This window comes from Ursus maritimus, unplaced genomic scaffold, assembly GCF_017311325.1.
Source record: "Ursus maritimus isolate PB19 unplaced genomic scaffold, ASM1731132v1 scaffold_20, whole genome shotgun sequence".
Classification (NCBI taxonomy): domain Eukaryota; kingdom Metazoa; phylum Chordata; class Mammalia; order Carnivora; family Ursidae; genus Ursus; species Ursus maritimus.
Genome location: NW_024424453.1, coordinates 32579629 through 32607417, shown reverse-complemented (window position 1 = coordinate 32607417; position 27789 = coordinate 32579629). Strand labels below are relative to the sequence as shown.

Sequence of the window (27789 nt, the reverse complement as noted above, 5' to 3'; positions counted from 1 at the left end):
GAATTTGAACATAGTCAAAAGTCATCCAATTCAGACCTCAGCTTCCTGCATCAGCATGACCTCAGGCTGGTAACATTTACAGCCCCAGATAAGAAAGCAGCATTAACATCATAATGTGGTCATTCAATAAATTCTTCCAAGGGAACTCCAGCCCTAACAAGAAAAAACATTTCTGGGTGGGTGAGTGCTCTATTCCTTGCCCACTCCAGGAGGGGCAGCAGGGGCCTAGGGCCTAGGAGTCAGACACTGGGCTGGAGCGTCCCCCTGGCCCAGGGAGAGCCACTAGCTTATCTCCTCGGCCCTGCTTCCTCTTTCACAAAATGCAGATGCCATCCTGTTCTGAGGCCACCTCACAGATTTGAACTGAAGAGCAAGTGACTTGCTGGGAGTACTTTCTGTAAAGCATACTTGCGATACAAATTAAAGGCAAGAGTGGTATGAGACGGTGATCCAGTTCCATTACAGCTCAAGCTGAGGTGCTGTTCATTTGGGCAAGTCCAAGGTCAGGCTCCTGCTCCATGGCTAGGAGCCATCCTCTGGAGGAATTGCGGTGAGCCCCTGCTGACGTTATACCCAGGGAAGCTGTAGCCCAGACACCATCTGGCTTTACCTAGCTCCTCCCAGCTCCCAGCTCCCATTCTGTTTGAGAGATGAGAGGAAATCAGAAACAAAGAAAAAAGAACTGGAACTGGAAAATTCTTATGCCAAGGTCATACCACGGGTGCATTTGCGGACTTCTAGGCATTATGATTCTTAACTTCGCAATCACGCTATTAGAGCTTACATTAACTTTCTGTGTAGTTTCCTTAAAACTTTACTCAGGGGCCCCTGGGTGGCTCAGATGGTTAAGTATCTGCCTTCAGCTCAGGTCATGATCCCAGGGTCCTGGCATCAGGCTCCCTGCTTGGGGAGGAGTCCACTTCTCCCTCTGCCCCTCCCCCCACCTGTTTTCTCTCTCTCTCTCTCTCTCTCTAAATAAAGTCTTTAAAAACAAAATCCAAAAAACAAAAAACTTCACTCAAAATAACCCCCAACAGTCTCAATAATTTTGTCCTGTAAAATTCTGAATTTACTCTAATTCAAGGATTGGCAAACTATGATCCACAGGCCAAATCTGGGTATTTTGATAAATCATGTTTTATTGGAACACAGTTGCTGGGATTTGTTTATGTGTTATGTATGACTGTTTCACACTATAAAGGTAGAGTTTTATAGTTGTAACTAAGACAACATGGCCTATGAAGCCTAAAATATTTACTATCTGACCCTTTACTTCTGTATACCAAACCCAATTCTAATTCTACCTGCCTCAAATACAACAGAAAAGAGCGTAGTCCAAGCTTGTTAAATAAACTGCTTTGTCTTCAAAACCAGCAAGATTTCACTTTTTATTTAATTTTTTTATTTAAAAAAATTTTTTTAAAGATTTATTTGTTTGTCAGGGACTGGGGCGGGGGGCGGAGGGAGTGGTAGGCAGAGTGAGAAGCAGGTTCCCTCCCAAGCAAGGAGCCTGATGCAGGACTTGATCCCAGGACTGAGCCAAAGGCAGATGCTTAACTGACTGAGCCATCCAGGAGCCCCCAAATTTTACTTTTAAAAAAAGAAATCCTAAGAAATCACACATTTACAGAATGAGCATTTTTGTATGTTGAGCAAACCAAAAAGAAAAAAAGTATTTTCAGATTTATCATCACTGGGAAAAGTGTATTTTCCTCCACATCCATAAATCTATTATCCTGAATTAATTTTACAGATCTCCAAAAAACATTGGCCTAAAACTGAATCCACAAACACACTACCCTTGGTCCCAAAGCAATTTTCTTTAGAATTAGCTTGAAAAAATGGGGCCTAAACAATAGTCTTCTACATTTAAGTATATCTTACTATTAATACTAAAAATTAAATTCCTGCAAAGATGCAATGTCTGACCGTTTATAGAAGTGTATAATAGTTTTCTCACTGTTAGTTTGGGTGCACTACAGCACTAAGCTAAATATACCTAAATATGTGAAGAATCACTCAAAAAGCAAAATCCAATATCCAATTTATGTTTTTAAAAGAAAATGGGATTACTCACTGAGAAAGGGTGAGGATCCTTTATATCCCAGCCCTTGACACCCCTTCAGGTGGTAGATTAGCTTTCTAGGGTCTGAATACGGTAGAAAGAAATCTGCACATGGGAAAGGTACCAAGAGCTCATCCACCTTCCTTTCTCAGATGTTAGTGCTTTCTCCTTTGATGAAACAACAAGTTGTTCTAAAGTAGGGATAAGAACAAGGACTTTGAGACATGATGCCAAAAGAAGCAAATAAAAAAAAAAAATAGAAAGAAAGGAAAAGGTAAGCTACTCATAAAATGTAAGCTGTCAAAGTTCTATACTTAGAATATAACCCTAAACATGACACATGTGAGGGTAGGTCCCTCAGTTGCTGCTATACTCCCTTCATCAAAAATTAATCCATTTATTTTAGTTCTAAAGGAAAAATTTGAGTATTTCACTGTCATCTTTTCAAACTAGTTGTCATATGTCCGATCAGAAAAATTCTGAACAAAAAAAATAACAAACTTTCCCAGATTGTCCTTCAAAGGGACCGAGCTCCTCTAAGGCTTTCTCCATGAGCCGGTCATGACTGCATGCACTGTCCAGCCCTAGAAAAACCTGCCACAGCCCAAAGATACAAACCTCCCGACGAACGACATTGGCAGTTCTCTCCAAGTGATCAGTTTTCCTTTTGGATTTCATTATGCTTTAATAGAAAGTAAAATTAGATTATTAAGTATTATGCTCACAAAAATAATTAGTTTCCCCTAGAACATCATGACTATTCAAAATACATTATAACATTACAGACCCCAGAAAGTGATCAGTGAACATGTGCACACCTAACTCAAGCTGAACAGTCTGCGGATGGCAGGCATATTTAAGCAGGATGTTCTGATATGCCTTCAGGACTCTGAGAAGCCTCCCACGACCATCAGCAGGTCAGGTCTTTGAATCACCTCCAATGACACTGAGGGCCAGAAACCTACCTTGTTAGAGTAAGGTGGCGCAAAGCGCCGGCTGTCGGTCTCAGCGAAGCAGCCGGAGAGCGGATGGTTCCAACAGAGCTTCGCAACAACCCAGGAATCATGACAGCAGCACAGGCCACGGTGCCTCCTGGGCAAACATAAAACTGGACGTTAAAATGTTTTAAGAAAAAGTAGGGAAATAGCAGACTATTTCGGGGGCCAATGAAGAAGAGTTTGGATCTTCGTTGGTAGTGATAGGAGCTGATCTAACAAAACAAGCAAAGCGATGAAAGGCCTAACTCCACTCTGACAAAATTTCTGCCACGATTTAGAGCTGATCTGCCTGACCTCCACAGTACAGACATATGTAATTAGCGGTGCCATCAAATATTCATGCTATTCCATTTCCAAAATCACTAACCAAGCTCATGTGACCAATCTGATGCCATTATAGGAGAGAAGATTTTATAACTGCCCAATGATCGTATTCCACCCAAAGAACACCACCTAAGTCTTTAACACTTCTTGCTAGATAAAGCGCAAGGAGCATACTTTCTGAGGTTCACGGCCACGCGAATAAACAAACCGCAATGGCACGCAGTCACACAGATGAGTATCATTAATATCACACTGAAAGAAAAGAGTGAAAGCCAGACTCAAAAAGAGCATATATTGTAGGAGTCCAGTCATAAAAAGTACAAAAACAGACTAAATTAATCTATCAAGTTAGTAACGAAGTTAGCAGTTACCCTTGGGGAGGTAATAGTGGCAACGCTGTTTCTTAATCTGAATGCTGATTGCCTGGGTATTTTCATTTTGTAAAAATTCATCAGAAGATGTTTAAGGTATTAAAGATACTCTGCACGATACCATAGTGATAGTGACAGACACATGTCATTATACATTTGTCTAAATCCACAGACCACGTAATACCATGAGTGAGCTGTGAAAGAACCTACAGCTTCTGGGTGATTATGAAGTGTCAGGGCAGGCTTGTCAGCTGTAATGGATGTACCATTCTGGTGGGGAGCACTGATAATGGGGAAAGTTACCCATCTGTGAAGGCAGGGAATACATGGAAAATCTCTGTACTTAGCCTTTAATTTTGCTATAAATTTAGAAATGCCCTAAAAAAAAAATTCTTTTTTTTTTTTGTTAAAGATTTTATTTATTAATTTGACATAGAGAGACAGCCAGCGAGAGAAGGAACACAAGCAGGGGGAGTGGGAGAGGAAGAAGCAGGCTCCCAGCAGAGAAGCCTGACGTGGGGCTCGATCCCAGAACGCCGGGATCACGCCCTGAGCCAAAGGCAGACCCTCAACAACTATACCACCCAGGCGCCCCTAAAAAAAAAAAATTCTTAAAAAAAAATTAATCAAGCTGTTCTCCAAGGATTTACGTACTTCTGTTTCAATAAAATGTTAAAAAAACAACAACAACAAAGATCACCCAACATTCAAATTCTAAAACCTATAAGCTTATCAAAAAAAGCACTGATGGTGAGTCAGATGATATATTTTTTTGGTTTCTAACAATTGTTATCCTCTGCCAATTTTTGACTATTTGTCTCAGATGGTCACATTTAACATATTATACTGCCATATATAGCTGTCCTTTCCGGTATTAGTTAAAGAATAAATGAAAATGTATGTACACACCCTTTCTTCTGAACTCTTTGGAAGGTACTGTGTGAACTAATTGTAAGAAATTTAATGTTAGAAAAATTCAAGCAAGTGTGCTTACATTCCTACTACATATTTGTTAATTAAGTCCTTCATGTGACAAATCTTTATTAAGAGTCCATTACGTGGCAGACACTGGGGATACAGACATAAATGAAACAAAGACCTTCTTAGGGAGGTTACATTTTAGAAGACAGAGACAGAAAACAAATAAAAGTAAATAATCGAGTGATGATAAAAGTCAGTTATAACTAAGTCATATCAAAAAGCACTGCTTTCTAACTAAAAGATCTACTTCCTGTCATAGTTTGTGGCAGCGTCATTGTGGGAAAACATGCTACTCACCATTTTTCTCTCCAGCAAATGAAAAAAGCATGAGACCTTTCACCTCATGTAAGACTACTAAATGTAGTTTCTCTCCTCTGAATGTACTAAACCAAAAATGGTGCATTCATTGTTGAAAGAAGGCAGGCAAAACTTACTTTAGAAGTCCATGAGACTTTAGAAGTCATTAAGTATGTGGCTGGCTGACTGACTGACATGCAATGCTTTGATCCTGGTATTATAGTGAGACCTTTGGATAGACACCGGTGGGAACAAGGGCAGTGTTTCCATATACTGAAATTCTCACAAAGTTCCTGCAATGGCAGAGACGACATGTAAGAACCGTGTTCTGGGAATCTGTTAAAAGGCACTCTCGACTGCAAAAGGAAAGGCTCATTATAATCAGCAAGCATCACCTCACAGCAAGTCTACTCTTCACTGCCTCCTTCCCATCAATTCTTCCCCCTTATGTTCCCACTTGTCTTTTCTGATTGTTTCTCTTACCGCTTCCTTTTTTCAGCTTCCTTGGCCTCTTGCTCCTTATGATACCCACCCCAGGAAAGACCAGAGCAGGGGCAGCTGGGTGGCTTAGTCGATTAAGTGTCTGCCTTCTGCTCAGGTCACGATCCTCGGATCCTGGGGTCGAGCCCCACATCAGGCTCCCTGCTCAGCAGGCAGTCTGTTTCTCCCTCTGCCTCTACCCATCCCCTCTGCTCATTCCCTCTGCTCCTATTCTTTCTCAAAAAAAATAAAATAAAATAAAATCTTAAAAAAAAAAAAAAAAAAGACCAGACCAATGGCTGGAATGATATAGTTACATGTCACTTAAGGCCAAGTTCCCTGATAAAAATGAACTGATACATAGTTAATATGGTAACACTGTTCTGCTCAGTGTTTTAGACAACCGTTGATAAAAAAAAAAAAGTCCTCAAATAAGATACACTTTTTAGTGATTATGCTGTTTAAAGGGTCTACTGCTCAACTGAACTTGAAAATAAAGAAGTGTTGGGGCATCTGGGTGGCTCATTTGATTAGGCATCTGCGTTTGGCTCAGGTCATGATCCCAGGGTCCTGGGATGGAGCCCTGCATTGGGCTCCCTGTTCANCAGGGAGTCTGCTTCTCCCTCTCTCTGTCCCTCCCCGCCATGCACGCGCATTTTCTCTCTCTCAAATAAATAAACAAAATCTTTTTTAAAAGAAAAGAAAGAAATTTTAATTTTTAAAAGCTGTTCTCTTTAAAATTCTAAAATCTGGTTTTTGAATGCCAGTGACCATAACCAAGAGTGCCACCTACTGGTAAATAAAGGGTATTTTTATCAAATTGTGTTCAAAGGGCCCCTCAAAGCAATGAGGTATTAAAAACAAAAATAAAAGACAAAAATCTACCCAATTTTTGAAATACACCCAATGGTTTCATATACTCAATGTAAGCACCTGATTAGCTTTAGAAAATTACCATACATTAAAGATTTTCTAAAATGATACAAGAAAGAATATTTCATCAATGTTTCTATCCTCAGAGGCCTTACCTCAACCAAAAAATTCTTACTTAACTCTACTTCTGAAATAGAAAATTATCTTATGATACATAAATAAAACATATCCACTTAAGCAGTAAAAAAAATTACTGCAGGCGACAGATTAAGATTTAAAATGAACTATACTAACTTCTGTTCAATAAGTACACTCAATGTATTTAAGAATTGCTGCGGTGCCAGGCACTATTTTAGGCTGTGGAGACACACTAAAGAACCAGACACAAAGCCCTTGTCATCATAAAGCTTTTATTACAGTGCGTCCAGCCAATGATAGTAAACAGATAATGAGACAAATATAGATTACAATGAGTATGATAAAGGAAATGAGTGGAGGAGTATCAGGAAAGGTCTCTCTCAAGAGACATCAGAGCTGAGACCTGAAGAATGAGGAAGGGGCAGCCAAGCAGACAGTAAGGACAGAACTATCAGGCAGAGGCCCAATCACAGAAACAAGCCTACTCTGTTGCTGGAACCACAGCCAGCATGACTGGAGAGTGAGGAGCTAGGTGACAGCAAGAGGTAAGTCCAGCAGGTAGACATGTGCCAGCTCACATCAGACCTGGGAAAGAGTATGGCCTTTATTCTAAGGGCAATGGAAGCAACTGACGAGTTTGAATTAGACAGAAAAGGTTTACAATAAAGGATCTAATTTACACATGACCGAATGACCTAATTTACATTTACATTAAAGGGGTACTCAAGCTACTATGTAAAGAATGGATCACAGAGGGCAAGTCTCCAGTTAGAAAGCTCCAGTCTAAGATGAGAGCAAGATGAAGCTATGAGATAACAGAAGTAGATGAACAGGGAGTATATTTTGGAATTTGAGCCTTACGACTTGCTAACAGATTGGATGAGTTGTGAGAGTAGTTAAAAAAAAGAAGAGAGGAGAGAGAAACCAAGAATGCCTCTAAGAGCATTCATACACTGAAATAAAGTAAATTCACAGAACTATCAAGGCACCTGTTGATTTAGAACCCTAAGTGTCACTGAGGAAGCACAGGGGCTCCCAGCATCTGGCATTTGTAAGGGAACCCTAGCAGTACCAAAGTTACAGAGCGCTTGACCTGAAATCATGCTTTACCTGAAATGAGTGGAACCGGGCTCAGGTCTGACTGCTTTCTACGTTTTCATCTTGGGTGAGTCACCTCTTAAAATTTTTAAATTTGAATGCCAATGCCACTGCACTGGATTGCTGAGAGGAACAAAGGTCTGTGCAAGTGCCTGGCACGCAAGAGTGTTACTAAAAATCAAGTCAATCCCATTAACTGTGCCCTCTGCTCCCTTCCGAACAATCTAGAGCCGCAGTGGTTTGATACTGCCAATAACAACTCCCCTCAGCCTGATATACAACAGCATCCCCAAAACAGAGTTTCTATTCAGAATTACAAACTAGTTCTTAATTCAAACACATGCTGAGAATTTTGGTCACTATTATTTTCCAGATCAGCAGTGTAAACATTTTACGATTAAAAAAGAAAAATTTTTCTCATTAAACTTCTGTTTTAATGGGTCTCAAAATTCTCTGACAGATTTTTGGTTGTTTCCATTAAAAAGTACTCATTTTAAAAACTAATAACTTAAAACTGCCACACACACACACACACACACAAACACACACGAAAAAAAACACAAATGGTCCACAAAACATTCTTCTTTCCTTCTGGAGGTTTCACGATGCATTGCTATCATTAACCATTTTACTATTAAACTTAGAGGCCAATTGGTACAAACAGTTCTGAGGCCATTCTTCCACCACTAATTAGGACTGGGGTGGCAGGTATTGAGGATAATAATCATTTAGCCTTCTGAGCTTTCTGGGCAGACTTGGTGACCTTGCCAGCTCCAGCTGCCTTCTTGTCCACTGCTCTGATGACACCCACAGCAACCGTCTGTCTCATGTCACGAACAGCAAAACAGCCCAGAGGAGGAGTCAGAGAAGCTCTCAATACACATAGGCTTGCCAGGAACCGTATCAATGATGGCAGCATCGCCAGATCTCAAGAACTTGGGAACATCTTCCAACTTTTTTCCAGACCAATGATCGATCTCCTTCAGCTCAGCAAACTTGCAAGCCATGTGAGCTGTGTGACCATCCAGCACAGGTGCATATCCAGCACTGATTTGGCCTGGATGGTACCGGATAATCACCTGAGCCGTGAAGCCAGCTGCTTCCATGGGTGGGTCATTTTTGCTGTTGCCAGCCACACCGCCACGCCGAACATATTTGACAGATATGTTCTTGACATAGAAGCCCACACTGTCTCCAGGAAGAGCCTCACTCAAAGCTTCATGGTACATTTCAACAGACTTGACTTCTTTTTGAATTATATAAGTTTGTGATTGCAAATGATCCTATGGCAACTAGTAATCTGCTTTGGTCATACTCTCAAGGTCCAAAATTGGCTCGTTACAAAACATTTCCATTCCCTTTTAGGAATAAAAGTAAAGTTTAGTAGTCATTGTAATGTTTTATTTAAAAATGTTGGGTGGAGTAAAAAACAAACTGCATTACACGTTTGGTTATGGTTTTACTTTCTTCAGCACAGCATGAACTCAAACTGGGCAGAACCATACAGAAAATCACCTTTGGCAGACAAAGCTATGGCCAACACACAGCAGGATGAAAGAAGTATGGAAAGCCAAGGAGACTCCCAAATCTAGGTTTCAAGGGCACCAGCACTGCTCTAGCAGACAATCTCAGCAGTCTGCAGAGCTTCAAGGCTGTTACGTTTAATCTAGCTCTGCTTCAATGCCATCATATCACAGATGACATCGAAGTTAAAAGCCTAAGTTCTCGCGTCTGACAGATCTGAGTTCTCACCACAATTTACTGCCACTTACCAGCTTTGCCTCCTTGGGTAAGTTCATCAGCCCCTGGCTTCCCAATGTTGAAGATGGGATTAATGATACCTATACCTCCCCGAGCTGCCTTTTTTTTTTTAAAGAGTTTATTTATTTATTTGACAGAGAGAGAGACAGCCAGCGAGAGAGGGAACACAGGCAGGGGGAGTGGGAGAGGAAGAAGCAGGCTCCCAGCGGAGGAGCGTGATGTGGGGCTTGATCCCAGGACCACGCCCTGAGCCGAAGGCAGATGCTTAACGACTGGGCCACCCAGGCGCCCCTCCCCGGGCTGTTTTAATGACATCATGCATACAAAACATTTGATATAGTGCCTGACACATAGTGTCCATTATTATTGATAAGTGGTTCACTAGTTTTTCTTTTTCCCTTTTAGGTAATACATACTACAAAAAAGTTGGAAAATTACAAAGAAATTATAAAAAAATATTATCCAACAAGTCCTCTAACGTCCAGGGCTATTAACCTCAAATTTTAAAATTCCCCAGCAAATTGTTTTGCTAGGTCCAAATTGCTTTCTAAAAGGTCCACCAATTTATACTTCCAAGAACCAAATATGAATGCACTCATGATACATTCAAAAATGGCTCATCTTCAATTTATAGGCTTATGCTGAGAAGCACCGAAGAACTAAAGATGATTCCCAACCTCAAAATGATCACTGGGACGACAGAACAGACCCGGGAACTCTCCCTTGTCCTCCTGTCTCCGAGGGACTACCTAGGAAGTACCTGTGCTACAGATCCAGGGAGCAGCCAAAGAGCTGGGTAGGCTTTACTGGGATTTCTCCTCTGCCCAGTCACACCAGAATTATCCCAGTTAAGCCTCAAGAAGTTTAACAAGTGTTTCGTAACTGCTCGGTAGGTCTTCAATTATGCAAAATGTGAGGCCTTTTGAGATAACCTTACACAAACTTCTTAAATGTAACTTCTTGATTTTCTTCTCAAGACTCCTCTGCCTTTAGGTTTTCAAGCCTCAAACCAGGTGGAAATTCAACTCAGTATGCACAAAATTGGTAGCTTCATAAAAACCTGAGTATGTGTACTAGATAAGCATAGAAATGTGTATACATGTAGGTATTACATGAAACATACCATGTAAATATAAAAGAAATACGATATATATAACTCTGAACCCAGTCAATCTCATAATTTCCATGCAAAAGTTAGATCTGTATGTGATCTTGTAAATCATCTCTAATCCAACACTTCTTTAGTTAGAAGAGAAAATAAGGCCCAAAGAATGTAAATATCCAGGGGCACTGGGTGGCTCAGGAGGTTGAGTGTCTGCCTTGGGCTTGGGGTCATGATCCCAGGGTTCTGGGACAGAGTCACACCTTGGACTCCTTGCTCAGTAGGGAGCCTGCTTCTCCCTCTCCCCACTGCTAGTGCTCGCTCTCACTCTCTCTCTCACTATCTCTCTCTCCATCTTTCTCTCAAACAAATAAAATCTTTGGAAAAAAAAGAAAAGAATGTAAATATCCAACCCAGAGCTAGTTCCCAACAGATTCTGACCCCAGAACTATTTCTCCAAAGTGTCTTTTTCACTGCACTGCATTCCTTCTCTACCTAAATTTTAAAAAATGCATGGTGATGGAGCAATACCCCCATGGAATCTGGTTGTACTAAAACAGACACTAGCGTTGCTTTAAAGACAAACCACCTTTTATTTGCATTTCCTTTCAATGTATACAGAGGCCTCCTGGTAATAACTGCCGATGCCATTCCTTTTACAAAGAAGAAACCGTGGTTCAAATAAAGTTATTTGTTTCGAGGCTTTGGGGACAGACAGGCTCTTCATTTTCTAGATAGGTGATTTTAGTCAAGATACCCAACTCTGTATCTCAGTTTTCAGATTAATATGGAATAACATCTAAACTCCCAAGAATCATACTTAGCGCAATACCTGGTACAAAGCAAACTCCCAATAATAAAAAGTGATGTTATTACTATTTTACAAATCATTGTCATTAATAATGGTATATGTTTGGCAAACATAGGACTAGAACTCCATCTGCTTCACGCTCTTGGTCCTCTCGACAACACAATTTAGGGTATTTGAAGATAACCCGGGGTGAGGAAGAGCCGGGGATGTACCTGAATAGTCGAGCGTGGCCACAAACTACAAGGTAGGCGTCGCCCTGAGCTCAAGGTCACTCGGTGAATCAGAATTCCAGGAGAACTTTCCGTCCGTCACCGGGGAGGCAGGAAGGGAGATCCAACAGGCAGAGCTGCTCAGGCCGCCGCCTGAGACCAAGCAAAGGAGCGCCCTCCTGTCCCCAAGGGCGTCGAGGGCCGGGTCGATGCCACCGAGTCCGCGGACCCAGCTCAAGGCCTCTCTAAGCTCCGCGGACTTGAGGGAGGGCGGCGGCCGCAAAAAGGGGCCTCCGCTCCGCCGGCTCCGCGGGAACCTAGCTAGCCCACCTGGCCGAACTCCGCCACCCTCGCCTGAGACCTTCCGGTGACGTGACGTCACAGCAGCGCGAGCTATCCCCACAGTTTATTGGTCTGTGCCTCCGACAGCGGGTGCTGGGAGGACAGTGCAGTGCCGCGAGCCGCCACATCCAGTGTCTCCGCCCCCTAGCTCCACCATCTCCATGGTGACCGCTACCCGGTCACCCATTTGGCCTCCGAGGCCGGAGTTGCGTCATTGTCTGTGCGCCGGAAGCGATATCTCCTGAGCCGGTGCCGGCTGACAACGCCGGTCTGGGACCAGCGCCCGCGAAGTCGGACTGTCCTAGGGCAGTGTCGGTCGGCGGGGGCGACCGACCTCTGCTGGCCCAGTGACAATGGCCGTGTTTCACGACGAGGTGGAGATCGAGGACTTCCAATATGACGAAGAGTCGGAGGCCTATTTCTACCCCTGCCCGTGTGGGGATAACTTCTGCATTACCAAGGTAACTTCAGAGTCCCGCCCGGCGATTCGTCGGAGCAGGCGCGTTTTTGCTTTTCCTCGTTCCTTCCGCCATTCCGTCACCTTGCGGCTCACACGCCCTCTTTATCCTGTCTCTGAGTCCCCGTAAAATTGATACTTGATTTGTCAGTGGGCACATCGTCCTGGCCTTTAGTCAGGCCGAGGGCTGGAGAGTTGGATGACGGGGAACATGAGTCTTGCCATCTTTCCCCACTTAGGGTCCCACTTTCTGGGAGTTTTTTGGAGGCAGGGACACGTTTTTGGCTTCTCAGGGGTTTTGAGGCGACGAACCTTGGCTAACCTTCCCAGGTCTTGTATTTTCTTTCTTGAGAGACAGCGCGCGCAAGTGGGGGTGGGGGGCACGGCAGAGGAGCAGAGGGAGAAGGAGAGAGAGAATCTTAAGCAGGCCCCAGGCCCAGCACGGAGCTGGGATGGGGCTCCATCTCAGGACCCAGAGATCATGACCTGAGCTGAAATTAAGAGTTGGTTGCTTAACTGACTGAGGCACCAAGGCGCCCCTCTTCCTGGGTATTTTTAAGTACCGCTGGGCAGGAAAAATGGAGTTGGTTATTTCTCTGGGCAGGCCTTTTTGGCCCTCACAGACCTCGTAGGGAGGTGAGCCACAAAGGAGCTTGCCCCTAGGGGTGGAGAGAGTTTGCAAGGAGGAGATTGCGAAGGGAAGACAATACCAAACGGTTTTTGATTTTGTTAACAGGAAGATTTGGAGAATGGGGAAGACGTGGCAACGTGCCCTAGCTGCTCTCTCATTATAAAAGTGATTTATGACAAGGTAAGTAGTTGAATTTTAAAAGGTGTGGGGGAGGGTTGCTAGGCAAGGACCTAGAGCAGTCTCTAAGTGCTGCAGAATGTTTCTTAATAGTGTGTTAGGTAAGTGCTGTGGGTTTTTTTAAAACAAACTTTATCCCCCCCCCAAACAAATTCTTAAAACTATTAATCCATAGCTGTATTGTAAATTACAACTTTAAAAAATTCAAATTAATTAACTCATTTTAGCTCTGGAGAAGGCAAAAAAAAAAAAAAAAAACCTGCTCCGTCGTTAATGAAAATTATTGATTACTTATTAAATAGAAAAATAATTATAAAGGTTACTTAATTGGCAGTCTGTATTCCTCCTTTATATAATAAGTAATCAAAATTGTTCAGAGCTCCTAGACATATTTTGGAGGGAATAGTTGTATAGTATTTCTTACTTGGCTTCTACATATAGAACTCTGCATTACCTTGTTTGAGATATGTCATAGCTGCAATTTTACAGTTTCATTTTGGTCTTTAATTTTCTACTGTTTTTCACGCAAGTATATTGACAATAGAAAACAAATGTTCTTATTGCCCACCCCTACCCCAACTTTTGGTCAGTACTTTGAATGGAGTCTTAAGTAAGAAGCTTAACAGTATTTTTTTCCTTTTTCCTTTTTTTTTTTTTTTGAGATATATTGACATATAACAGAGCTAAACATTCTTAAGGATGAACTCTAAAATGAGTATAAGGAAGGTAGCACCAGGCACTTAGTCTCATGGGAGAAGCATGCTATAATTTAGAAATTTACAGATTTATTCTTGTATCAAAATGTGTTCTGGAACAAAAGGAGAACAGAGTAAGGGAAATTAGGAGTGCTGATGTGAGAAGAGGTTGCAATTTTAAATACGGTGATCAGGACAGGCCTTATTGAGAAAGGCCTTGTTGAGCAAAGATTGAAAGAGGTGAGGGAATGAGCCCTGGGGGATAAAGAGCAGTCCAGCAAACAGAACTTTCAGTGGATAGGCCCTAAGGCAGAGATGTGTCTGTTTTTATCGAGGAACAGGAAGTGTGACCAGAGCAGAGTGGATGAGGGTGAGAGAGTAGCCCAGGAGGAGAGTAGTGGAGTGGGGCAGATTACGAAGCTGTTTGTGGGCCACTTTAAGGACTTTGGTTTTTGTTGTGAATGATGTAGGGAACCACTGGAGGATTCTCAAGCAAAGGAGTGCTACAGTCCAACTTAAGTTGTAATAGAGTGACTCTGGCTCCTGTGTTCAGAGTAGATTGTGAGGAAGCAAGGATAGGAGTTAGGGTATAGCAAAGGTAACAGTTAGGAGGCCCTTAGTCGAACCAGAGGAGGAGATGGATGGCTTGGACCAAGCCGCGGCACTGGAGGTTATGAGAAGTGGTTGGATTCTAGATGTACTTTAAAGGATAAGGATGATTTTTACTGATTGAATATAGGATACGAGAGGAATCAAAAATGATTTCAACATTTGTGGCCTTCATAACTGGAAGGATGCATTTGCCATCAACTGATGGGGAGGTGTCTGCCGGTATAGGGGCAGGAGTTGGACATACTAAGTTTAGGAGGTCTATTTTTGGTCCAAGTGGAAAGCAAATGAGAAAGCAATTGGATATGCAAGTCTGGAGTTCAAAGAGAGAGAGCAGCTGGTGCCGTAAATTTGGGAGTTATCAGCATATAGATAGCATTTAGAGCCATGACGTTGGATGAGATCACCAGGGCTGTGAACATAGATAGAGAGGGACAAAAAAAAAGGACTGAGCTCGGGCCACTCGCAATATTTAAAGGTCAGAGAGGGAGGTGAGGAATCAGCAAAGCTGGCTGAAAAGGAAGAAAGAGGAAACCACCAGTGCCATATCCTGGAAGCCAGATGAGAAAAAGTGGAGGAAGTGAACAAGCTTATCAGATGCCACTGATAGATGACTGAAAATTAAGCATTGGCTTTAATGGGAAGGCCATTTGTATGGTGGTGAGAGCAGTTTTGATGAAGTAATAGAGACAGAGCCTGATTGGTGGAAAGCTTATTGGAGAGAACAAGAGAAGAATAGGAAGACACTTCTTTCAAGGAGTTTGCTACAAAGGGGAGCAGAGACATTTGGCAGTAACTGGTGGTGATAGAGGATCAGGAGAGAGTTTAAGGTGGTAGACATTCAGCTATGTGGGTGCATATACACGCAGGAAGTTAGATTTAACCAGGGTTGTGGTTTTGTCAAGTAGATAGGAGGGAGTGAGAGAAGAGGGATTGTGATAATTGACCATGGACTTTAGGTCCAGAACACACAAAAAGGAGCAGTGATGATACATGTCATGACATAAGAGTCAAAATTGGTGGGTTTTAGGGAGGGAAGGAGAACGGTGGCCAAAAGGAACAACCGGCCCCTCCTCCCATCTGAAAGAACACAGGACCACCACTTGGGAGGTTATAGGGGAAACGGTGTCCTTAGGGGATGGTCTGTTCTCAAACTCAGCATTATGGTCATTTGGGCTGAATAACTGTGTTGTACGGGGCTGTCCAGTGCATTGTAGGGTGTTTAGTGGCATCCCTGGCCTCCCATTAGATCCCAGTAGCACTTCCCCAGAACGTCTCCAGATACTGCCAAATATCCCCCGGAGACAACATCAGCACGCCCCTCCCACCACCTCTTGAGAACCACTGTGTTAGAGCAAGACGGCGCAAAAATGTTTTAAAGAAGAGGTTGAGAATATGGAGCAGTATGCTGATTGACAGACCATAAATTCCAAAGAGGAAGTTGGGGTAGGGGAGGAGGCTCCAGGTGCTGGGCGGGAGCGAGAGTGTGAACACAACATGGGCTGACCCTGCTGGGGATCAGACTGCGGAAGATGAGGCAGAACCTGGGAGGCAGAGGGGTCTTGTGGTAGCAGACAGAAGCCAGGGTACATAATCAGAGATGATATTGAACTTCATTTACAATGTAGCTGACACTGCAGGTTATCTGTGTCAGGAAACATAAAAAGCTATCCCTTTTAGTTGGAAGAAGTACTTACCTTGAAGAGGACAGGTATTCAAATGACTGAATATTGAAGTGGAGAAGTTTTAGTGTAGTAATTAATACAGAAACTTAAAAAGGTGTGATATATCTTTACAAATGGGATATCTGACAAGTGGATGCTTGTTTATAAGGTGCTTTAAGTGTGAATTCAGGACTAAAAACTGAAGCACTTTTAGGATTGTAGTTCTGGTGCTGACATTGACTCTTTGAACGTGATATAGCAATGAAAAACAAACAGAACTGTGGGATGCCTGGCTGGCTCAGTTGGAAGAGCGTACAACTCTTGTTGATCTCGGGCTTGTGAGTTCGAGCCCTACATTAGGTGTAGAGATTACTCAAAAATAAATAAACCTTGAAACAAAAAAAAATTGTTTTAAACCTTAACAGCTGGATTGATTCTGCAACAAAACTGAAGTCTAATATTGATGCATTTGTGACACACTCAGTGATTAATATAATTTTTTATTCTCTCTTAGGATCAGTTTATGTGTGGAGAAACAGTGCCAGACCCTTCCACCCACAAAGAATTAGTTAAATGCTGAAGAGGACTTTAGGAATCCACATCCTGAACATTTGGGAATGAGCCAAGCTGGAAAAACCAAATGCAAAGTCACTGGCTTCCTTCACGGGGACAACCATTCCGTAGTTGGCTCCGCCATTAGCGTGTGGCTCCTGACCATTGGCTGCTGAGTTCATCTCCAATTAAAGAAGCAAGTCCACGACGTGACATGCCTGGATTTTGTGCTTAGAACTTTGAATTGGAAGTGCTCTTGATTTGCCGTATAAATTTAAAGGAAGCTCATTTCAAATCAATTCTTTCTTTCTCTCAGTATCATTATTTGTATGTCTTATACCTGATTTCTTCCTTAACTGGTAACAGCATCATCTACCTCAAAGTCATTAGGATTCCTTAATGAAAAGGGGGATTATGTTTTTGGCTTAGTTATTAAGATTATTAAAATTAGCCTTTTCTTTGAAATTGGATGTCAGCTTTGCCATTCTAAACTTAAACATATTCGTTGCTTTGTTTCCACTGTGCTTTCAGTTCCCACGCCAAACCAGTCTGCTCAGTCTTGCGTTGGTTAGAACTCAGTTCCTGTTCTGTGTAGCATACCGTTTCCATTAGACTTCCTACACTGCATTCTGGTCATGGTATATTACAGAGAAAATATACTGAGCTCACAATCTTTCCAGAGCTAAAAGTTAGTAAGAAAGAAAAATCAAAAAGTGAAGTGGTCAGAGAATGGTTAGAGTCTATAAAGGTTTCAGTTACCATTTCAGCTCCTACCATATTCTGCACGTTCCTTGAAAATTGGGACAAGATGAAAAGCAGCCAAAGGAAGTGACGTTGGAAGCAGAGCAAGAAGAGAAAAGCTTGCCAACTTAGTAAACTGAATGCTCAGCGCAGATCGTATTTGTGGATGTGGGTCGTGTCTGTCCGGTTGTCTTTAGATGAGGCTCCATCCCTCCTCTCGAGGGAGACGGCTCCATGTCAAGGCCTCATGGCTGGCAGCAGCACCTTCAGCAGTACCTCAGAATCGAGTCACCAGCCCTGAAAGGTAGAGCTGCTGCAACTCTTGCTGAGGATGACTTGAAGATGAGATGCCTATTCTAAATAAATATGTCCCTGGGGACACATCTAACCAGTGTTTATAAGCTGTAACTGAACCAGACGTGCACTCTTACAGAGAGATGTTACCCTGGAGAAAAAGAAATTTGTAAAGGTAGGTAGGCCATCAGTCTTTCTTTGCTGTAGGACAGTAGCAAGAAATTAGAATCACTTATATGAAAATTCAAAAATTTCTTTCACATACACAATTTTGCTGTGTGTTTCTAAAATTAAAAAAAAAAGTAACTGATGCCTGGTAGGTTGTTTTGGGAATGGTTCCTGCAATTAGAAAAAATAGCTTGCCAGAACGTGACCATTCTGACCATTCTATTACTAGTTAATAAATGTGCTGAATGCACACTGGGGGTTTAAATTAAAACAACTGAGTAGTCTTTTTTTTTTTTTTTTAAACCTACCAGCAGCATGGCTATGGGCAGCCATTAGTCTAAGACCTAATAAATCTCCAAAAATTGTATGCGAGAAGTGCAGGGTACATTATGTGGTATTATATGGCATATTCTTCATAGGATGAGAAGTCTCATGGCTATTTAGGGACCCTGATGGCGCAGAAGAATCCACCAGTGGATTGGAGCCAGTGGCAGCTCAGATGAAGAGAGTATGGTATATGTTAACTAATGGGAATGAACCGCAAAGAGCAAAGAACTGTTCCATGCTCAATTTTGACGGTTTTGTAGATACCGATATCAGCTCCTTCAGCTGATGATGAATTTAAAAGGAATGGGCACCCTTGATGTACATCTACTAACATAGAAGGAATAAAAGTTGCCCCAGTCCAAACATCCCAGGGGAAGTGAATCAGACTGCACTGGCAATCAGTGATCAGTGATAATCTGCAGTGACGGGAGCGATTTCATTTCCAAAGCAGCTATGTGACTAAATTTGCTAACTACAAAAGAACAGGGTTTAATCCTATGTTAAGCAGGAAGTAAAACCAGGGTCTTTCAGATAAGACTAGAGTTCTGAGTGATATTCTGTGCCTTGTGTACCTTACCAGACATTTCAGACCACCTCTGAGAACTGATCTGTAATCCAGGCTCTGTCTCTTAACTAGCCTTGTAGTCTTTGGCAAGGCCAGGGGATTTGTCACCTCTACAATTAGACTAGATCAGGTGATTTTTAAACTGTCGGTATTATCATTTCAGGCTTTATAACTTGCAGGAGCTGAAATGGTAATTGAAACCTTTATAGACTTAAAACTAAATCATAAACTATTAGAGAAAGACGATGCTCCTTTAGTAACTTGATGGTACCACACTTCTGAGTTTGAAAATAAAGTCAACTATTGAGGGGATTCTGCATATATCTTAGTGTACACGGTCAGAAGCAGTTTTCCTGAGAAGCACCCGACACTTTTGATTGCTGTACATACTAATTTATTACCAGAATAAATTATTGACATACTAAATAAAGTCATAATTCAAGTCAATTTGTTTTCATGTACTTTTCTTCCCCTAAATACCAACATTTCGTGTTAAAAAGTTTTGATATGATTTTATATGCGGTAGAAGTCTTTAATCTGTTTTGGAAAATTGTAGGTAGGTTTCTGGTAGGAACAGGAGAGTTTGGAAATGGTCAAGAAATTGCCACTGTTTCTACAGTTTGGCCACATGGGTTTTGATTCCGGATTTTTATTTTTCCTGGGGAAAAAGCTTTGAGTCAAGTGGCAGGAAGCAAAATAGTTAACATTCTTAGGGGAGTAATTCAGTTTTTGCTGGGAAAGAAGGCTGCTATTTTATTTAAGGCTGATGATCAACTCTTGCAGTGGTTTGAGAGCCTTGCTATGGTCAGGACACAGTTTGAACCTCAGTTCCTCCACTATGATCTTGGACAAGTTACTGAATTTTTTTGTATCTCTGTGTCCTGGTATGTGAAATGCAATCATAGTACCTCTCCTATGGTTGCTGTGTGGATTCATTCATTCAAGAAGTGCTTGTGGAGCCCCTACCACATGTAGGGCACTGGGTAGGGTCTCTGCATGCAAGTGGAAGAGAGGAAATAAGATTACTCACTGCAGTTAGGGCCCAGGAGGAAACACACTAGGTGATGGGAGCTGCAGCAGGTGCATTGATGAAGGGCAGGCAGAAGGCGTCTCAGGTCCGGTACTTTTTCTGAGACCTAAAGGGTAGAATGAAGCAGCCTTGTGAAAATGATTAAGTGAGCTAATGACTAAAACATTTAGCACAATAACTGTCATACATGCAAAAGAAAAGTTAACTCTTCTTATTCCAAAAGGAATTCAACATGGTTTTGAGCACTGACAGCATTCTCAGAATAAATATGAGAAGTGTAAATTATTGGACACCCTTCCCCCGCACTTACTGCATCTGGGGGTGGGTCACAAGCACTGCAAGAGATTCTGATGCAGCTAACATTTGAGAACCATTAGTTGAGAACTGGTGTTCAAACGTGGCAGCACACTGGAATCCTCTGAGGAACTTTAAAACTGGTGCCTTAGAGAAATGGACTTAATTGGTCTGGGTGCAGCTTGGGCACCAGGATTTTTAGAGTCTCTGTTGATTCTAATATGCAGCCAAAGCTGAGACCCACTGGACTAGAAAAACAGAAAATTCATAATTACAAAGTACAGAGGATCCAATTTTTTTAAATGGTCACACCTGCTTTGCCTGTGGAAAAGGAGTGTGGGCTCGGTTGACCCCACACCTTGTATTCGAGTATGCAGTCGGCCTTAGCAAGTGACCTGAGAGCCCAGGCTGGGCTAATGAACACAGTGGGAGAGCCCCACTCTGGGCAGTCTCTGGGCTGCACCCTGTTTAAACAGACAATCACATGTTTCCCAGCACACAGTCTGGCTGCTAATTACACACCTTCCAAAAGTGACAGCTTCTGCAGATGTAAGTAATTAGGATTACTCTAACTCCATTTGAGGATGCCTGCCATTCCCTACTTCCTACGAAGCAAATTGCTCATGATTACATATTTGACTGGGAAGCCGTTTTACAAATTATTCCTCGTTAAGGGTTTAAAACAAAGGACATATGAATAAAAAATCACAGTTAAAAATATCCCCTAGCTCACAAAATGCTTAAAATGTGGGAGGTGTATCTAAGGAAGTCATATGAGGGGCATTTGATGGGGGAAGGTGTTGAATACAAAGTGGCCCCTAAATAGAGATAAATGTCTAGTAAGGAATCAAGCATCCCAGTAAGTGGCACAGAGCCACAGACGCTACTTCGATGGGTCAACATTTGGGACCCTGGCAAGTAGTTCCCATCTGAGACCTGATTGTGGTAGTGGGGTCCAGTCACTAAGCAAAGATTTAGGGGCCGACTTCATTCTTAGAGGGGAACTGAGTTCTTGGATGGGGGCAGATGTTGAACCTTTGGACAAAGATTACTGCCAAGATTGAGGGTGGAGAAGTGGGGGAAACAAACCCTTAGCCCAAACCCATACCTGTGTTCCAGGGTCTTTCTGTGAGGGCTGCACATGCCATCCAGCGTCACTCCAAAGGGCACTGGGTCCCAGTCTGCAATCCTCAATGGAAAAGCTCAGAATATTACTGTAGCTAATGGGTATCTCTGAACTACCAAGTGGTGGTAATAGCAAGAGTGAACCAGCCTAGATGAGGGTTGGGGACGACTTAATGAGATAAAATGAAATAGTATATTAAAGTAGTTAGCAGAATGCACATAGTAAGGGCTCAATAAATAGTTTAATCTTACGTATTTCTTGCTCTATTGGCAGTGACTCAAGACTATGGTCTGGGGAACCTGCCTGAATTTACATGTTAAGACAACAATGGACTCAGCCATGATGTATCCGGGGTCAATCCAGAGAAACAGAAGAACCGTGAGTAATAGAGAATGAGGGATTTGTTAAAGCATTGACTTTACCTAGGTGTCAGGGCTGGTGGAGGCATCAAGGCAGGGCTGTTACCTTTGTATCTGACCTTGAGCCTCACGTAGCTATAGGTCAGCTAACCCGGTAGTTGGAAAAAAGAGCTTGATATTGACAAAAGAAAATACAACCTGGAACTCACATCTGTCTTTCACCACCTCCAACCTTGACGCTGTGGGTGATTTCCAGGGGAAGCTGGAGCCCTTCCCCATGGAGTTACGTAATTAGTAGGATTAGAACTAGGCAAGCTAGTAGACCAGCAACAGTGTGTGTGAGCACCCACTGTTCCTGGTCCCCTGCTCCAACCCTCAGAGCATTAAAAAGTATGTGTGCTGCTTTACAAATCTTTCTCTGGTGGTTACCTTCAACTTAGGACCACTCTGGGAAGGTAGTCCTGTAGTCCCAGTTCAGCTAAATTGGCATCATATGCAATGTTGGGGAAGCGAAAATAAAATGAGAGTGCGGCACTTACTTGTTCTTAAGCAGGTAAAGTGATAATAGCAGGATGTCGTTTAGATTACATTGCGATGTTGATATCATTATCCCTGTATTAACTGAAACCAAGTCTTCGTCAACGTGTCAATCAGGTATTTTATTACAGACTACCCCAAACTTAAAACAGTAGTTGGATATTCTCTCTTAAGTGTCTAGGGGTCAGCTGGGGTTGGCTGATTCTGGCTGGGTTTGGCTGGGTGGCTGTAAACAGCAGGCTGGGTCTGGATCTGGTCCCACGCCACCCTTCTTCCTGAGACCAACAGACTAGCCAGGGCAGAGGTGCAAGAGCCAGTTTCCCCTTGGCCAAAACAAGTCACGTGGCCAAGCTCAAAGTCAAGAAGGCAGGGAAATAACAATTCTCCCATGGAGGTGGTGGGAGGGGAAGGAGCCTCTATTTTTAGAAAGTAATCTAATCAGCCACAGTCTTTAAGTATCAGGCTTAGCATTTCAATCCAATACTTTTGACTCCAAATCGCATGTTCTTTCTTCTGCGGCAGGGTTGGAATAATTGAAAAACTTTCCAAGTGATAAGATGGAAGCAGTTTAAAACATTAAAACAAGTCAGCCACTCTCGTGTTGCTGGCCAGACATTAGACAGCAAGCCCATGGGACTAGTTTTTGCTACATATGCATTTTAAGATGAGCAAGGCTTTGGCTGTGTTTTCCATATTCACATTCAGAGCAATATAACTCTAGTCACAGCAGATTAATATCTCCAAAGTCTGCCATACTATCCAGTTGAAGATATTTATTAGCTCTAATTATAGAGAGAAATGGGACTTAGGCTCGTATGATGTCATTAAAAGTGAAATCTAGGGGCGCCTGGGTGGCACAGCGGTTAAGCGTCTGCCTTCGGCTCAGGGCGTGATCCTGGCGTTACGGGATCGAGCCCCACGTCAGGCTCTTCCACTATGAGCCTGCTTCTTCCTCTCCCACTCCCCCTGCTTGTGTTCCCTCTCTCGCTGGCTGTCTCTATCTCTGTCAAATAAATAAATAAAATCTTTAAAAAAAAAATAAAATAAAAGTGAAATCTAATACCCATGGGAACCTACACTACCCACCTTCCTGACGTGTCTGTTTCCTGGTTGCTGGAACTTTGGGATGATCATTTTGAATGTTTCTATGGCAACTAATTCCCTGATGCATTTCAGCGGTGCCTAGCGGTTTGCTATCCAGAATTTTTCAAATCAGGTGAGCAGTGCTCACTTCAAGTCTCAGATGACTTGTGTTGCCATGTCTGAAAGCTTGAACTTTGGACATTGGACAAAGTCTGCCAGCTATAGCTTATATGTTTCTAGCCAAATGTGGCCTACTCATGGCTTGTCCATCTGGCATGGCTAAGCACTCATCACTCTATGCTGTGTTGGGGGAAAAAATTAGTGAAGTTAGACATGAAGCAGGACTTCTCTGCTTATAAAAGTGTTAAGATTGTTAGTAGTTACCCCCAAAATGGATGAGTAGTATCATTCAATCAGTAAATATGCTTCAAGCATTTTTTTGTTTATGAGCGTTGAGCCTAATCTGTGCAAGGGGGAATTTAAAAAATATAATTATATTATGGAAAATATTTAAGAACAGGGTGGAAATGTTTTTCACCTGTAAGTGTTGGTTTTTCACCTGTAAGTGTTGGTTTTTCACCTGTAAGTTTGCCAAACTTACCCCTTATGGATCATCACTGTTTTTTTAAAGATTTTATTTATCTATTTGGAGGGGGGCATGAAAGGGGGGCAGATGGAGAGAGAGAGAATCAGGCTTCCTGACCTGGGGCTCGATCCCAGGACCCCGGGATCAAGACCTGAGCCAAAGGCAGGAGCTTAACTGACTGACCCACCCAGGCGCCCCCTTCATCACTTTTAAGGGAATCACTGCTTGGATGTAACTAGGCAGAAAGAATGCCTGACTGTGGCCAGATGGCTCCAGTTTTCTTGCTTACACACGTGTTCCTGCCCCATCTGTGAGCTCAGTGGGTCAGGGCCCTGGGCAAAGTGGCCAAGGACATTACTGGTCACCTCTCCAGGCCTTGGTCTCTCAACTGTAAAACCGGCGGGTTGTGAAGAAATAATTCTGAAGGTCTCTCTTAGCTCTGTTGTGATGTGCCTTTTGAGCAGGCGAACGATTATTTCTATTCCCTGATGAAGTTGTCCTGATTTGCCTGCAGGAGCAACCTAGGGATGAGTGCTGTGCTCTGGGCTGGGGGAGGGGGCAGAGGAAGAGAAGGGGTGGAAAGCTGTCAGGAGCCAGGGCCTGTGGGCGGAGCCAGAACCCCACAGCCCAGGCCCATGCCAGCAGCCAAAACCTCTTTGGGCCTGTATGTTCTCCTTCCCAAGAGGCAGCCTACTTAATGAGAATGTCATCTGTGTGAGCTGCGCTCCGAGGTCTGAGGCAAACACAGCCCACTGGTTACCGACCTAGGTGACATCTTGAGACCACCCACCTCGTTGGGCTTCTGCATTCTGGAGCTGCCCTATCCAACATGGTAGCCACTGGCTACAGGTGGTTTTTGTTTTTAATTTACATTTCACTTCAGATGAAATAAAATTAAGAAGTCAATTTTAATTTTGAGTACCTATGTACACATGAATCTGTGGCTCATGGCTATCATATTGGATGATTCAATAAAGAACATTTCCATCATCACAGAAAGTTCTATTGAATGGCCCTGTTCTAGAATGCCACACAGTGCTCAAACACTGAAGAAATATAAAATGCCTCTCTTGACTTCCTCTTCTTACATTACCTTTCTTTCTTCGCTTGCATTAGAATGGCCTAGCAATGTATTCTTAGAGGATGAAAAAGATGAGACGTTCGTTATCAAAGACCTGAGTTCATGTCTCAGCTCCCCCATGTCAAGTTAACAAGTTTGTCTCTGTGTCAGTAAAATGGGGATAATAAACCACCTCCCCAGGTTGTGGAGATCAGATGGGATAATAAACATGAAGCTATTGGTAAGCCCTATGCACTGTACAAATTCTCACCAAGTGATGCACAAAGAGTTGAAAGAGGGAAGATTGTCATTAGAGTTCTGTCAAAAAAGGGGTGGGTTTTGGAATAATATTGGTGGCTCTTCAGAGGGGACTGTAAAGGAAAAATAAAGATACTTTCCTTGAGGGGGGAAAAGCATCTACTTCCCACACCCCACTCTTTAGGGGGTCTTCGTGCATAATAAGCCTGAGAAGAGGCACGAACTTTTGATTTTATAATGCAAGGTTGAGGGCCTTCTGGGCCCTGGAACTATAAACACACACCGTGAACATGAACTCAGGAGTCTCTGGAGGTACTCAGAAGATCATCAACAAGGCCCACCATTTGTCTCTCAAGGAGATGAAAGATGAGAGAAGTATTCCTTCTTCCTTCTACTACCTTACCGCCTAAATTCATGTGAAATTGTGTCCAGATTCCATTCACTTTCGAGTCACCTCCCCTGTGAGTCGGTTGGTTTTTACCTAATAATAGTGTTTGCGCTCTTCTGTATGGGTAGGAAAGGGTCTTTTTGTTGGAAAGATTGGACCAGAGAATACTTGGATTTCCCATGTGGAATGGACGTACCAAAGGGAAAACACCCTTCTGGAGGAGATGGGCCCAGAGGAGGGAAGGGCTGAGTTTCTGGCTGTCTTGTATGCCCGGAATGCCGCATATGAGACCAGGTCGGAGGAGAGCAGCAGCTCTGGTATCCCGAGGCCCAGCAGTGACACAGGCCAGGAAGGGAGACAAGTACTACAAGCCAGTTCTCAGACTGCCTGGCTTTATGCCTCTAGCATGGCAGACTCACTGATAACTCTAAAAATGTTACCTCTGGAAAAGTCCTTGAGGTGAAATTTCTCTCTTTTTTAAAGATGTTATTTGTTTGATTAGAGAGTGAGCAGAGGGAGAGGGAGAGAGAGAATCTCAAGCAGGGCCCCATGAGGGGCTCGATCTCACAGCCCTGAGATCATGACCTGAGCCCAAATCAAGATGCATAACCTACTGAGCTACCCAGGCGCCCCTGAAATTTCTGTTTTAAGTGCTACAGGGCTTTGCCTTAGATGAGATTTCAAATCGCTGAGCTTTCAATAACAACAGGAGTCCTCACAGTTTCCTAGAAGCTGGGAAGGAGCCCCAGGTCATCCTATGAATTAGTGGTGGAAACAGGTGGCAGATTTTGAGCCCGTGTGCCCTTTGTGAAAGGGTGATGGGTGATCACACACATGTAAGTATAGTGTGATGCAGGAGCCGGGCACAGGCGCAGGTGCAGGGCGAGGGGCGCCCAATGGCTATAAGACCTAAGATGGCTGAGAGACAAATGAGGGAGGCAACCACCTCTTCTCACCAAACCTGGAGCTTACACTTGTGTCCAAAAGCAAGTCAGCTGGCAAATTCTTAGAAGAATTTGGCCAAAACCAATATACACATATATTCCAGCCAATATTCTTTCCAGTATTCCTAATTTTGTTACATCATGGGTTATCGGACAACTGCTTTGCACATGGGTACACTTTTGGGGAACTTTTCCCTCACTCCATCTCATCACGTAGGAATTTTGTCATGTCACGGCATCACAAAACAAGGAGGGCAAGGACAGTATAATAAGATATTTTGAGCGAGAGAGACAACATTCACATAATTTTTTACAGTATACTGTTACAACAGCCCTATTTTTTTTATTAGTTATTATTGTTCATCTCTTCCTTGCACAATTTACAGATGAAACTTGAGCATAGGTATGTACGTATAGGGAAAAACAGTATATGTAGGGTTCAGTACTACGGGTGGGTTCAGGCATCCACTGGGGGTGTTGGAATGTATCTCCCGAGGGTAAGGGTGGGGGACTACTGTAGTGAAGACAGCGAAGATGGGACTGCAACAGAGTGGGGAATGGAGCAGTGGGTGGGCAGGCGGTGAATGACTGGGATAGAGAGTTATAATCACGCAAAGAACCCCGGCTGCCTGCAGAGGAGCTGGAGGCCTCAGTACTACGTGCACAAGCCACGTGGTTCCCAGGAGTACCGTGTGCTGTGGGAGGGGTTGCCAACAAGCCGGGCCTTGTGGGCACAAGGTAGATCTTCAGTATTAAAACGGGATGGAAGGCAGCAGATTGGGGTCAAGGGAAGCCTTGGAAATTTGGAGGGACCAGGGGGATGGCAAGGGGCTTCTGTATTTCTAGGGTAGAGGAAACAAATTTGGATTTCAATAGAAAACTCTGCTTTGCCTAGAGGACACTCCTACAGGGTTTCTGAGTCTAGCTTCTCGTTGTCTTTGAGCTCTCTTACAACTCCGGAGTTGTAGGCACCCCTAGCACCACCACAGATCATTCTTGCCTGCAGGCATGCACGTTCTGTACCGTCCAGTAAAGGTTCAATTGTCTGCCCTCCCACCAAGTGAAAAGCCAAATTGTGCCTCCATTTGCATATTCATTTCAATATTCCTCATCCGTAAGTGTGTCTGTCCCTTGGATTCTCTTTTGAACTGGTTATAACATCTCCTGGTCTCTCCTTAGTTAAAGAAAATGGTTCTCCCATTAGTTAACTAAAATCTTTAACATGTTCTTTTTTGTATCTGTATGAGGGTCATGATTTTACCATTTGGTTGAGAATTAACTTTTAATGGGTTTCCCAGGATCGTGGAGAGGAGAGCTGGAAGTGGGTGAGGCGGGCGAGCTAGCTGGACACTCCTGGGTGCGTCGGGCAGTCAGTGATAGCGCACCAGGTGTAT

General features: G+C 43.1%; 2 protein-coding genes across 2 annotated transcripts in view; one reads left to right on the top strand and one right to left on the bottom strand.

Moving 5' to 3' along the window:
* Positions 1 to 12037, bottom strand: part of OXNAD1 (oxidoreductase NAD binding domain containing 1) — a 38553-nt gene extending 26516 nt beyond the window's left edge. The window contains exons 1-4 of the mRNA XM_040636598.1: positions 11936 to 12037; positions 11512 to 11536; positions 3031 to 3157; positions 2684 to 2747 (exon numbers count right to left, since the gene is read on the bottom strand). Coding sequence (XP_040492532.1) covers positions 2684 to 2747; positions 3031 to 3157; positions 11512 to 11536; positions 11936 to 12037 — 318 coding nt within the window. The remainder of the gene's footprint in view (positions 1 to 2683; positions 2748 to 3030; positions 3158 to 11511; positions 11537 to 11935) is intronic.
* A 33-nt stretch (positions 12038 to 12070) lies between these two features.
* On the top strand, positions 12071 to 19177 carry DPH3 (diphthamide biosynthesis 3). Its single transcript, XM_008709029.2, has 3 exons — positions 12071 to 12311; positions 13044 to 13118; positions 16598 to 19177. The coding sequence occupies exons 1-3, from the start codon at positions 12204 to 12206 to the stop codon at positions 16661 to 16663; spliced, it is 249 nt and encodes an 82-aa protein (XP_008707251.1). The 5' UTR covers positions 12071 to 12203; the 3' UTR covers positions 16664 to 19177.
* The last annotated feature ends 8612 nt before the right edge of the window (positions 19178 to 27789 follow it).